The sequence below is a fragment of the Necator americanus genome, chromosome II (genome assembly GCF_031761385.1).
Source record: "Necator americanus strain Aroian chromosome II, whole genome shotgun sequence".
Taxonomy (NCBI): domain Eukaryota; kingdom Metazoa; phylum Nematoda; class Chromadorea; order Rhabditida; family Ancylostomatidae; genus Necator; species Necator americanus.
Window position 1 is genome coordinate 37,242,504 of NC_087372.1, and position 13,438 is coordinate 37,255,941.

Genomic DNA, 13,438 nt, shown 5'->3' on the forward strand with positions numbered 1-13,438 from the left:
TGCTTTTTATAGTGCTCAGCAACAAAGATTATTCCACTACTAAGTACCTGCATATAATTTGCCGCGGAATCCTCTCCAGTTCAGGTTTTACTGGAACTGATTTCGTGGATGGACGTTAACGTTAAACATTAAAAACCGTAATCTCTAAGCGTATCGAGCATGGAGACAGTCAATAAAAAGGCAAGTTAGTAACAATAACACTCTTGTTCATTTTACACAGAAAGGATTTTGGCAGTATCCGCTTGTAGTTCGATGAGTGGAAAGTGGATTTAGATCGTAGTCTTTTCCCTGATAAACAAACTTGGTGAGCGATAGCTTCTTTTCTTTGCGTCGTCATTGCAGCTAAATTAGAACGATGAAAAGGAGAGCTACCCCGAAATACGTACTTATGTCAGCAAATCTAAATTCCAAACGGCAAAGTTTTGTGAATTTATGAGAATGATAAAAGTGAAACAAACGTTGATTGTTCAATTTTCAGGCTTTTTTTTGCAGGGGATTAAGACTCCAGCCCTGAGTTTTTTTCCAGCACTTACCGAATCTTGGGAGCCAGTATTAACTTTGAGCTTATGTACATACTACGCGACCAGTTCATAATGTCTATTCACGCTGAATGACCATTTTAGGATACCGCCGGTCACTTTCTCGGTGAACATAAGGTAAACATGGCTTGGCGCCGGTGCTTAAAAGCGTGCGCGAACTCACGAGTCTGGCTCACTCCATTTCCTTCGTTTACGATCTGCTGCTGTTCATTCGAACTTCTACTGGGCACAATCTGCTTTGTAGTGATGTCTGTGGTAGTCTTACTCACACTACTGGCAATTTTTAATGGAGGTAGTTCTTTTTATTGTACGGAACTCTAATATTCAGGAATCGGAGGGTTTCATTCAAACGGAACTTTTTTTATCAGTATAGTCGGATCAAAACGACCTAATGTATGGTACCTTACTACTCTATGTAGATTGAGCGAAGGTCCCGCCTTGATCGCAAGCGCTTGTTCCACCGCGCTGCTTAAAGCGCGGCCGCTTACGCAAGTGCACGGAGCTTCATGTCGTCCTGACACGACTATATCATAGGTTGTTCTGACCTGACTATAGTTGTTCGTAGAGAATCTCGCACTGGGGCTACCACTTTGGTCAAAATGTTCTGTTAAAGTTATAGAAGATATGCATAGTTGTTTATTGGATAGTTGTCAAAGGAGCGCATTTATAGGTGAAACAGGTGTTCACGAAAGACCATGTGCTCGACGTGTTGTTGGATATATCACATCATGGGGTACTGTTCCGTTCACAGACGACCAGGTTAGTATCTGGTCTAAATACGGTCTACAAAAATTAAATATGGAGCGATTCGTATCGTACAGAAAGAAATCCACTCGAGTACTTGAGATCTCGAAATATTTCTACTTCTTCTCTATAGTGGTCCTTCTTATTTACAGGTTTTATCAATTTGAGGTTCTTAGCATTATAGTTTTGCAAAGCTAGTCATTAGGAGCTGATGGAGATGGATAAGATCTCATGGGAATTGGAATTCGAACGCTGATCAGAAAAGCTGGGAGCGAAAACCTAAATTGTTTAAAGAAATGATTCAGTTTCCACGCTTTATAGCTATCTAGACAGCCAGGCAATGTTTTTTACTCTATAACAATTTTTGAAAGAGTTCTCAAGAAATCCTTAAGATGAGGTGTACACTACATATATAACAAATAGCAAGGGTATTAATGAAGAAGAATTTGTCAAAAATTTTCCAAAGTGTTAGGAGATGTTGGACAGTTTTTTTCAGTGTATTTTTTGCGGAGTTCTTTGCGTACGCTCTCTGAAATTGTCCATTTTGAGGCAAAACGACTAACACATCTTGTGTTTGCCTTTTTCACGATGGAATCTGATGGGCGAATCTATCTCGACGGTGACGCTGCTCAGCAACGTCTGGACGCTGTAATGACCGTGAGTTCTCAACGTTACTCGTTTGGGGAAATAAATGGAATCGTTCAGTTCAAGAACTTCATTATATGCGAATAACAATGTTGTTGGGGCTATAGAAGCTGTATATAAATTATTGAATCGATAGAAAACTAATCGTGAATGACCTATACGTTGGATCCATTCATTTATTTGTACACTTAAAATTTAAAAAAGTGATAGTAGTCGCAAATTTCATTCACTCTAGTAATTAAGTATTCTTCATAAGTACTTGTCAACGCAATGGTTAGTCCTAAGTTCAGAAGGTAAAAGACTCAAACCAACAATGAACTTGCAACCAGTTCTATCAAATTCCGGAATAGGAAGATTTATGTCAACATCGTCGCCGACTTACTTATGGTTGCAAAAAACACACTTGACCGTCCAGTGTTTGTTCTCCGGATCCAATCCTTCCGTCTAAACTGGATGCAAAGATTTCTTTAGGCACAGATCGAATTCTTGCAATGTAAGACCTTAGACGCGCTCTAGGAGCAGGACAAACCATAAAGCAAATGGAAAACGACTTCTTTAGGACTGTGTAATCCTGTTCAAGCAAATACCATAAAATACTAAAAGGAATGAGACTATGGGCTTTCTTCTGCCTACTGTAGGAAGATCAGGGGACGCTTTCACGCTGAGGACGCGTCGCGTCAACGAGCTGCAACACGTTTTGCGCTGATCTAGACCTATCGATCGATGAACTCCTTGGACTAATTCCCTTCCGCATCTATTTTATGTGGCCTTAATTTGAGTCAACTTCTTTCTTAATCGAGAACTAGAAACCCTCGCGAAAAACATTTCCTATTGTCTTCTATTGTTCAAAATTAGTCACTACACAATGTGTTTGTGCTGGGAGCAAATACTCGTAAGTTTTCTGTTTCCGATTTCCATTTCCGACTCTGAATTCTAGAAATTCCATCTCCTTGCTCGTTTTTCGTTGTTCTGTACAGGTCTGGGAAAAAATACCGAACTGCAACTCATTGCCTAATCTACAGCACACTATTATAGGTGGCTAAACGAAACTCTCACCTAAAGACACTATTCGCCATTGGTGGATGGGAGAACTCACAGTACTTCTCGTTGTTGACAGCTGACCATCCGCGGCGGTAAGTATGCTTTTGAATTTCGAGTTCTTATTTACATGTGTGAAAAAACCTTATCTCATAGGACCATTCTAATCAACAACATCATTGAAGTCATTAAAAAGTATGGATTCGACGGTGTAGATCTTGATTGGGAATACCCAGTTACGGGAGGATCCGTCGAAGGAACGCCGGTGAGATTTTGTTCTTTGCACAATCTATTCCAGCAGTTTAGCCACACGATGCGTTTCTCCCTGTGGGAAACAGAATAGAAATCTGTGAAGTTGTGAAGTTGAAGATATGGACTTGTTTTCGGATGATTTCCATATTAAAGAGTGTTAGGGGCACTGTCGCCACCCTCATGGCAACTGCGTTCATATTAAGTTCCTCTCGTGGAAACATGAATAGAATAATCTCCTAAGCAATTGCTCATAGAGCCGAAGTCTTCTTTTCGACGATTTTTTTACGATTGCAGATAAGATTCTGACATGGTTTCAGTCTGACCGAAGGAATTACGTTCATCTGATGAGAGAACTGCGTAACAGACTACGAGAATTAGAAGAACAAACAGGCAGACAGACAGGATACTTGATATCATTTGCTGGTGCGGCTGGTCACTGGGTTCTCAAGCCAGGTATTTAAAACTTGAGCTTCTAGGATAAGTCTGAGAATCTAATCTCGGAGATTAAGGTTACGATCTCGTCCAACTAGTCAAATATGTTGACTTTGTAAACGTTATGTCTTACGACTATTTTGGCGCTTGGCAATCGAAATGGGGTGCATTTACCGGACCACCTGCTCCATTACATTTTGCGACACCAAAAGGGTGAGCATTTCCGTATGAGGATTCTATGAGTACTATTTCTGTGATTCTTCAGGTTATTCATTCTATTTACTTAGTTTAGACCTTTCAAGAAGTTCTCGTCTGGATAAGTTTTCTTATACTTCCAAATTAATCTATTAAAAGACGTATCCAGTGTCCTCTCCTTCTCAAACAAAGGAGGAGAGGAACGAAAACAGGATTTTCAGAGAGTTTTTTTTCCTCAAAGTTGCAAGTTGAGATTGTTTTTGTAGATTCTCTGGTCGTATGAACGTGCACGCAACCATGAAGTACTACGGTTGTCAAATCAAAGCGACCAATAAGGTAAAGTATGGAATTTCCAAGAACAACTCTACATTTATCACGTGTAATCATCATACTTCTAGCTTAACATGGGGGTTCCGTTCTATGGAAGATATTGGCACAACGTTGGCGACGCTGCTGATCCTAACGATGAAATGTGGCGCACCGCTAAAGCCACTGACGGTTACGCGAAATTTGAGGTTTACTTTGATACTAACTCATGAGAAGAAAACTTTTCTGAGCTACTCAATTGTATTCCAGGGTGGTGACGTCAAATGGAGAGAACTGCACAAACGTTTCGACGTTTCACGTGCAAAATTCCATCAAGGAGCGAAAAGTCCATTCATATGGCTGCAAGAAAATCAGACTTTCGTGGGCTTTGAGAATCCAGAAAGTCTCGGATTTAAAGTAAGGGTTCGCGCATTTAGAAACAGTTTATAATTCGTGTTGTCCTCTGAAATAATATTCCTTGACCAACGCTACCATAAAGTCATGTCGTTGAGAGCAACTTTCAATCAACCATACGAAACGTGAAGTGTTGTTCAGATATTCCCTAGAATTACGACACTAGGAACAAGGAAATTTCTACTTCTTCTAATACCTAAGAAAAACGTGACTGAAAGATATGGAAGTAGTTCTAAAAGTACCTTTTTATTTGGCTCTAGGTCAACTACATAATCGAAAACGATCTCGGTGGTGTCATGGTTTGGGCGATCGATTTTGATGATGACCAACTCACGATGCTAAAGGTTGTCACTGAGGTGAGGAAACTATGTGTCCACACGTTAGTACATTTATATTAACTGTATTAACTAACTATATTCATTTATTATTAAATTAAGCCTAAAAATTGTTCCTAAAGGGCGAGCTGTGCATTCGCAATGGACATCCTATGGGAATGGCATACAAATGTTCGCCAATCAACGAACAGCGTTGGTGGACTTACGATGATGGTGAGGTAAGTGATGAAAAAAAAATTATAATAATAATACAGACATTTAAATCCAAGAGGCATTTGAATTGTATCCCATAGCCGAAGAGAGCCTTTTCAAATCGTTTCACCTCACTTAAAAAGTTACTTTACTTCTTAAGGAACTGGCTGGAATGTGTGGTAAATCGGCTCCGCTATACGATGGTTATTATCCAGTATGTGACCCGGACGACCCTGGACATGCCTGCTGTGGAAAAGTACGAGTTTTCCTTGTAATTCAGACCGAGCTTTTAAAAAAGGGCTATAACTCTTTTAAATGTTCGTCTTCAGTTTGGTTACTGTGGATCAGGACCAGAGTTTTGCACATGCCCAGAATGCATTGATTATGGAACAGATCCCATGCTAATTCTCAAGGAACCTATTAAGCCAACCCAAGCTAATATCACATGGTATTACATTTCATTACGTTAACTTTTTCAAATCTCATTTCCTTTTCTTCTATACTTTTTAAACTGTTTTTTGTTTCTCTGCTTGAATATCACTGAGCAGGGGTTGTGATTCTGAGGGATCGTTTCTGATTTTTCCCACTCAGGTACACTTCTGATGCTGCAGATGGAAAAAGGGGTCGCTGTGGGCGACAAGCTCCACCCATTGACGGTGTACCTCCAACTTGTAATCCTGACGATGAGAATGCACACTGTTGCAGCAATGGTGGTTATTGTGGAAACAGCAAGGTATTTTCCGGGACTAGCTGTACATTTCAAAGAAGTGTTGGACGATATTTGCTATGTATGACATGCAAATCGGGGCGCCAATCTACTCTTGGCTACCATAAACAACTGTGAATTTTCTTCTAATTTTTTTCCTTCTCAGTGTATAGTATGGAAAGTTTGCCATTTGCTGGCACACTTATGGTCTGCTCCTTCTAAAATCAGCTTTAAAGCCTTTGATTTATCTGTAGCCAAGATTACTATTGATCTTCTTGATCAATCAAAGCTACATATTAAATCATGCCAAGATTCAAGGACAGTCAAACATGGGGAGGCCTGAAGCCGTTGAAATAGTTTCAAACTACTGTAACCACTGCTTATAAATGTAAATATCTTGTCTAAGGAACACTGCGAATGTGTCGGCTGTGTGGATTTCTCCAAAACAAGAGACTTCACCTATAAACCATCAGAGTGGTGGACATATGTTGAGAATCCCGCGAATGTTGGTAAGTCGGACGTTTTGAACAGGCGAAATCCCAGAACCATTACGAAATTTATGCCATTTGTTGTAGGCCGATGTGGACCTGATGCTGAACGTCTCCCATCAGGAAGAATTCCCAAATGTGATCCAACTGGTGCAGCATATTGTTGTAGTCGTGCCGGCTATTGTGGGTCAGGCGCTGATTATTGTGATTGTCTTGGATGTGTCGATTTCAAAAAACATCCAAATCATGAATATTAATAATATTTGAATGCTATAAATTATCTACACTTCTTCCAATAAATTATGTATCATATTTTGTTACAAAGCCAGTATATGCAAACTGATTTACCACGCTCAGGATCATAATTCCAAAGATACTGAAGGAATTATTTAAAGTAGATAATCGACTGATCCTTGACAGCACCTTCTCCGATGGATTGAGGGTTGATGTGAAAAACTGCCGGGAGCATTAATGAGTAGGTAAGAACCAGCTGGACAGAGCTGGACAGATAATAGGTTTACGACCTTATGTGAGGACTCAGCCGGCGGAGACCCTGAACGTTAAGAAAAGACGTGAATTTCGATTGATGTCCCAGTTATAAAAACACTATTGCCTTATTTGATAGAATTCTTTTCCATCTATTTGAACTATAAAGGATCAATATATCCTCTAAAAAGTACACAGAGGAAGCAACGGATCAACCTATTCGCAGGGGAAAACACTATGAATTGCCATATCGACACAGCCACCAGAAGAAGAAACGCTAGGATTCTTCTTCGGACATCTACAAAAAAAACAGAATCCAGATCAACCGGTCCCATATCTAAACCGGAATAGGGCCACAGCAGCACCGCCCGTTGTCAATGTCGGCGTACGCGAGCCGCAACCTCCGTTTCCATTGGCTGCCCTACGTTTGCGGTTTCGCGCCTCTTACAAAACTTTGGCGCTTCGCAAGGCCACACAGACATTTCTAGTGCTTTTTTTTGATTTTTTGATTCGTTGTACCGTATTATTTCATCGATCGTGTGTGTTGATATCTTCGTATAGTGGGATCGTGCCTTATGCCGACAAGAGTTCAATGTTCAATTGTTATCTATCGCACATGTGTTGTCCGTGCACTTAGTGTGGAAGATCACGGAAGTGCTGATTGATTCGTTAGTAATTGGGACAACATATGTGGGACTGTTCTCTTTCTTTCCAAATTCTGCTATACACTTCTATGACCAACTATTTATTATGTTTTTCTACCACGGATTCTTAGACTTCTACCGCTCTGTAGTATAAAGGATAAAAAATAAGGTTTGCTGCACCATAATCAGGTAGCTAATAAATACATATAGTCGGGTCAATACGACATGAAACACGAGTGTAGTTGATGTGCATTTGCGTACGCGCTCGGAACGGCGCTGTGGAGACAGCAGTTGGAACCGAGGTGGGTCCGTCGCCAACTGCAGCGATGGGTGGTGCCAGCAAGAATTTCACCACGCTCCTAGCCACTACGTTCCACCGAAGCGCCTCGAAAAAAGCCGCGTACGCAACTGCGTACGTGTTTCATGTCGTTTTGACCCTACTATATATGTACACAGGTGTTATTCGATAATGAAGGGGAGGGGTATATGGATACGCACGTACAGCTATAGTGCTAATTTCTGCGATACAGTCGGGTGAAAACGACACGAAGCTCGTTGCAGTTGCGTAAGCGGCTGCGTTCAAAGCGGTGCTGTGGAGCGTAACTGTTAGGAAGGACCTTTCCTAGCACCATTCATCGGTGCAGTTCGCGACAGTTCGGTCCCACCTTGATCCCAGCCGCTAGCTCTTCCACGCCGCATCGAACGTTGTCGCTCACGCAGTTGGATCGAGCTTCATGTCGTTTTGATCCGGCTATACACTAAGACAATGAGGGTACACCTATATTGTGTATCCATATATAAACATAGTCAGAAGTTATATACTTGATTGATAGGACGCAATTGTCTTAGTCTGATCGTAAGGGATCCTAGAGGTTGCTTACACTCACACAGAATTCTGAATTCTTTCCAGATTTCTTCCATCTGGGGCCTTCACGACAATTCCGCTATGGGATACATTTAGATCCGGTTTAGAAGCCCACTTCAGTGAAACTCCAGCAACTTCACTGAATCGTGACAGTTCGCTCCCACTTTTGTTTGTCACTAACCTCCATTAGTATTAAACTAGAGCCTGGCAAAGCCATCCACTGATCATCACGTGCACAACTGCCCGCCAGTTTTTCGGGATTGTCTTTTGATGACGTTCCCCTAATAGTGGCTGAAACCTTTAAAAGCACTCAGATTGGTTTAGTATCCACTTCTTACTCACCTCCACCAGCATTACTAGCTAAGCAAACCCGTTTGTAGATTTTGTTAATTTCCTAACAGGATTTTTGCCGATTTCCTCTCGCTAGATTATTGAGTCGCTTTAGATACGCTGTTTCCTAATTGCTTTCCAATCCTTGATAAATAATCTGCCACTTTACTTCATAAACTAACACATGTACCATCTATCTATCATGCTTTATGTGGTTCTTTTCTTTAAGTGAACATTTGAAATATATTTATTTATTTATGCACACAACAATAAAGAAGAAAGAAAAATAGAAGTTTTAGCCATATTTTGTCCAGATCAGAACAAAAATAAAGAAAAATTCCGCTCTCAGTACTTTATTTAAAAAAAAAAACTGGCGCCGTCTTCCTCATGGCAGGTAAACATAATATTAACAATAATAAATCCTTGTGAAGAAAGCAGACGTCAGCCTAACAAGAGAAAAAGACACAACAACATTAAACAACAAAAAGAGGACAATCAGTTAACAAAATCTAATACATACAACAAGAAATATCACAGGAAAATCATCTCCTTGACAACATCGGTATATATTTAACCTGTATCGCGTCTCCTTTAAACGTTCCAACCCGTTCCACTCCAACAGGAGGTATCCAAACTCCTGATGGTCCGGAATATATGAACGGCAATTGCAATATGTAGTATCTAAAGTAGGAAAATAGTGACAATATTTCGCATGCTTTTTCTTGATCATTACAGTAAAATGGGAACATTTTTTATAATGAGTAATGAAAGTGGAAGAACGATACCTAGCCCATGAGAGGTGTAGCGGACCTTCTCCTGTCCCGAAAAATCCTTCTTGACCAGGAATCTGAAAACAGAGGTGTTATGCGTAGGTGTGTTCAACTTAAATATATATATATATATATATATATATATATATATATATATATATATATATATATATATATATATATATATATATATATTTATATATATATAACGTCGTATCTTTCCTAAATATAAAGAAGGGATGGAAAGAAACGATGCTATGCAAGTTAGTTGATGCAAACTTCAGGAGAAACAGTCCTGTTGAATTCATTTTCCGAAAAGAATTCAAAAAGTAGCTAAGAGGGCATTTGGAGGATTTCACAGCGAAGTTTTCCAGTAAAGGTGGTTACCTCACACGGTGGAGAGTCCGATGTACCTTTTAACAAAAGGTTTGCTAGCCAAAGCTCTGCGAATGTGAATTTCGAACTGAGTTTCTCCTCACCTCAACCGCTGGCTGCACGGTCACAGTAATGGGTGCCTTTGGAGTGACGACATGAACTCGCATCAGCTGAGCAGTTTGGACAGGTAGCTTCCTGCATGTGCATTGACGTCTTAACGGGAAGTCACGATGTAAGAATACATCGTCTGATTCTCGACTCATAGCGGATCTGGCGTTTGAGTTCTAAACAGGTGTGGTCTAAAACAAGTGCAATATTCTATGTTAAACTAGTTTTGTTTAACATCCAACCGCTCTAAAGGAAAGGAGGTGGCAAACAAGCATTGCAGTGAATGTAAGGGATATATGGCAGCATTCGTACCTTGGGCAACCTTAACGGTTCTCCGTTCTCCCCGACAAAAAACCGATGACCCCGTGGGCATTCATACTCCATTCCTATGAAGAGTTTGACCTGCAGAACTATCATAAAAGCTGCATACGAATTGTGAATTCAAGAGAAACAAATACTTTTTCCACTTCTGCTGGCAACCTTCGTGGTTTACGAGGAGGTGGACGTGATGAGATCCCTTCCACAGCCTGGACATACTGCATATCTCTGTCCCAAGATACTGGGTCAACCTGGAACACGGCAATCGTATAGGTCGCAGGAGGTATGGAGCATTTCTGAGACAGAGAAACATTTCTTAATTACACCAACTAGCTAACCTCTAGTTGTACACTGACAGGGTACAGATACTCTCCACCTAACTTTAAATTCGGCTGGTCGCGAAGACCATAGGAGTGCCTGAAAAAGTCGTGTTGCTACGCTAGTAAATTACGGACACATAAACAAAAAATATGGATGAGGATGATTCACAACATACGTGTAGTAGCTGTTTGGACCAACACATGTAAGTGTCCATGATGGGAAGAGAGGTGGCAGATTTGGAGAGAGTGAATGTGGAACTCCTTCCAAAAATGGTATCTTAATACGAGAGAATGAAAGCAAAGTTTTCTATATGAGATCCGAAGAAGATAGCTAGATTCCAGAAATTCCATAACTTTTCGCACATAACGTTCATTTCAAAATACCAGAACGTTTTTCTCGAAATTCTTTCGTCGCAAAACAGCAGATTTCGCTGCATTTCAATTCCATACAGGTTCACCTGCACATATCAAGATATATTGCTTTCGCCAGCGCCGCTGACTCAAGTGATAGCAGTGAACTTGTTTTTTTTCTCATACATCCCGAATACACTCAAATAAGATCTACGGATTTCGAAATCACTCAGATCGTACATTTTCAATGGGAGTTACAAAACAAAGAATTACATACGTTTTCGACGACTTTTCGAACGACCTTCCTTATTTATGTTTCGCTGATTCTATTCGTTCTTTTTTCTTTCGTTTCAATCTCAACATCTTGAAGTATTTTTCTTTCTGATAAGAACTGTTTTCGAGTTGATAATCATGGCGATAAACGAGAGGTGATAACAATGCATAGTGATGACGTGACGAATAGAAATACACTCATTCTAAAGCAGTTGTATTAATATGCTCTTGCAGATTGTATTCCTTTTCACTTTAACTACGTCCAATTAATTTTGACCGTTTTAGACAAATGTTATTGCCAGCAGCAGATGATGTCGACGTGGACCGCTCTCCTTTAAAAAAGTATGAAAACAAAGCAATTACGTATGATATATAAGTTGGAAACAAAACGATCTTATGCACCGAGATTTTACTGCTAATATGGCGAAACATAATGGAATTCTTGCATTCCAAAGTCTTTTAACATTTACTTTTGAATTTAACCGTCTGAATTAGAAATTCAAACGGTCAAATTCGTAATTTTGGTCGTACGAGATAATCTGGCGCACCAAGACCATCTTTCGATAAAAGTCCACAGTTTCTGAAAGCTCTTTCTAGGTAAGATAAGCAATCTATTTCTGTCTCATGACTAGCGCTAGCTCTTGTTTACACCAACAACTCACGTGCTCTGCGAGGGCATACAGCGATAGATTGTTTTTCATACGAGGCAGCAGAGATCCCGAAATGGGCGTTATAGTATAAAAGCGGCTGGCAGCAACAGTCTTCAGAGTTTCATCTGTCTACGTTGTTTTCATCTCTGCAGAATGTCGAAGGCACCTACTGTGAGTGAATTGGTTGGAGATTCAAACATTATCTTCAAAACGGCAACAGCATCATGCTCCTCTGTAGATTCGGTAGATTCTAACAGATTCTTTTTGATTTTCTTTTCCGTTGATTGGTTTTGTTTCTTGGGTAAATTCTTTTTGAAAAATCACTGTTACTTCGAAGTCCTTTATTTATGCTCTTGTGCTACAGCCCCGACCTGACTTCAATACTGATGTGCTATGGAAACCAATCCGTCTCTCACAGAAGCAACGTACTATCTCGACTGATTCAAGTGATTCGGAAGGAATCATGTCCTCGACGGAGAGACGTCTAAGGTATGCAGCTACAAAACCGAAATCTGAAGTATACTACTCGAAATTTTGGTTTTTCAATTTCGAATACTATTCTATTTCAGCTCCACTCCTGTGGATGTTCCGCAACCTCGTCGACTCAGTATCACCGAGATGATCTTTGGATCAACAGCAGGAGGATTCAGCTGGGGACAAAGTAATCTACAGGGATCACATTTGGATGAGAGAAGGGCGTCGGTTACTGATGTTTGTTCAATAGATATTTACTTCACATTTCCAATAATGCGTAAATATTTGAATTTTTTCAGGATGAAAGGTTCAAAGAGTTGATGAAGCATCAGAACAAAATCCTTGGTGACGGTAAGGAATTAATAAATATATCGTAATTAAAGTAATTTGACAAAAAAACATTATTTTAGATGGCATCTGCAGTTTCAAGAAACGTGACTACATGAAGTAAATTGGTCCTCGTCATAATACGTCACCTGTTGTTGTGTAGATGTAGCTTTTGCAGCGTAAACAACAGCGCATAACATCATGCGCTCCTGTAAATATCTTATTTATTGTTGACAGCTTTGTATATTCGTGGGTTATAGAGTCGCCTGTCGGCAGTGTAATGATTCCAGAGGATTAGATAAATTCCCTTTCAATAAGTCTCCCACACTTCATCGTTTTACGGAGTGAAAATTTTTGTTTAGAGCTCCTATGCCTATATCTGTGTTGTGTTGTTTTCACAACTCTTTACTTGTTTTCATTGTGAAATTCAATTACTTTGCGCGGACAAAATAAAGCTCAGCTCTATTTTTAGGATAGTGTTGTGCTCCAAGCGAAATGTTGTAGAGAAACGATGTAAGAGCTTTCAAGAACAAAAGTAAGCAGCCCATATATGGGCTTCGTAATTAGCATGGTTAGCAGAATAAGGAAAAAAGAAGCAAAAAAAAGGGAAAAAAGAAGAGAAGAAGATCTTCCGAAGAAGGGAATGAAGAGTAGGAAGTTGTAAGATCGTCCCATAAACAGAATCCACTAAAATGACTATAAAAATCTTTTAAATGTTCTCATGATCGTTTTAGTGATGATGCACCCTAAAAAACACCAGAGACGACTGCAGACGAAAACGATGTGTTATGATTTGATTACATCTAATGGGACATTAAACAACCTGAACAAGTTCAAATCAGACTAGAAGATTGTGAGAAA

General features: G+C 39.9%; 3 protein-coding genes across 5 annotated transcripts; 2 read left to right on the top strand and 1 right to left on the bottom strand.

The window, feature by feature from the left end:
• Positions 1–159: 159 nt before the first annotated feature.
• RB195_020660 (uncharacterized protein) lies at positions 160–6,543 on the top strand (the record flags this gene model as incomplete). Its single annotated transcript, XM_064189050.1, has 18 exons — positions 160–180; positions 624–831; positions 1,210–1,298; positions 1,833–1,940; positions 2,964–3,061; positions 3,123–3,231; positions 3,536–3,671; positions 3,728–3,863; positions 4,112–4,181; positions 4,244–4,360; positions 4,422–4,568; positions 4,826–4,921; positions 5,023–5,118; positions 5,253–5,348; positions 5,422–5,540; positions 5,684–5,825; positions 6,205–6,307; positions 6,374–6,543. 18 exons carry the CDS (start codon positions 160–162, stop codon positions 6,541–6,543), a joined length of 2,061 nt encoding a protein of 686 aa, XP_064044931.1.
• Positions 6,544–8,048: 1,505 nt separating this feature from the next.
• RB195_020661 (uncharacterized protein) lies at positions 8,049–10,950 on the bottom strand (the record flags this gene model as incomplete). Of its 2 annotated transcripts, XM_064189051.1 has the most annotated exons (10): positions 8,049–8,174; positions 8,463–8,579; positions 9,187–9,292; positions 9,397–9,458; positions 9,861–10,040; positions 10,177–10,266; positions 10,323–10,433; positions 10,521–10,599; positions 10,679–10,779; positions 10,871–10,939. In XM_064189051.1, 10 exons carry the CDS (start codon positions 10,937–10,939, stop codon positions 8,049–8,051), a joined length of 1,041 nt encoding a protein of 346 aa, XP_064044932.1. The 2 variants fall into 2 exon arrangements, with proteins under 2 accessions (XP_064044932.1, XP_064044933.1); XM_064189052.1 differs by lacking the exons at positions 8,049–8,174; positions 8,463–8,579 and having other exon boundaries at positions 9,154–9,292; positions 10,679–10,763; positions 10,887–10,950.
• A 465-nt stretch (positions 10,951–11,415) lies between these two features.
• RB195_020662 (uncharacterized protein) lies at positions 11,416–12,701 on the top strand (the record flags this gene model as incomplete). 2 transcript variants are annotated; one of them, XM_013452469.2, is made up of 6 exons in its annotated part: positions 11,416–11,468; positions 11,929–12,019; positions 12,141–12,265; positions 12,346–12,487; positions 12,550–12,601; positions 12,661–12,701. In XM_013452469.2, the coding sequence occupies 6 exons, from the start codon at positions 11,416–11,418 to the stop codon at positions 12,699–12,701; spliced, it is 504 nt and encodes a 167-aa protein (XP_013307923.2). The 2 variants fall into 2 exon arrangements, with proteins under 2 accessions (XP_013307923.2, XP_064044934.1); XM_064189053.1 differs by having other exon boundaries at positions 11,929–11,947.
• Between the last annotated feature and the right edge of the window lie 737 nt (positions 12,702–13,438).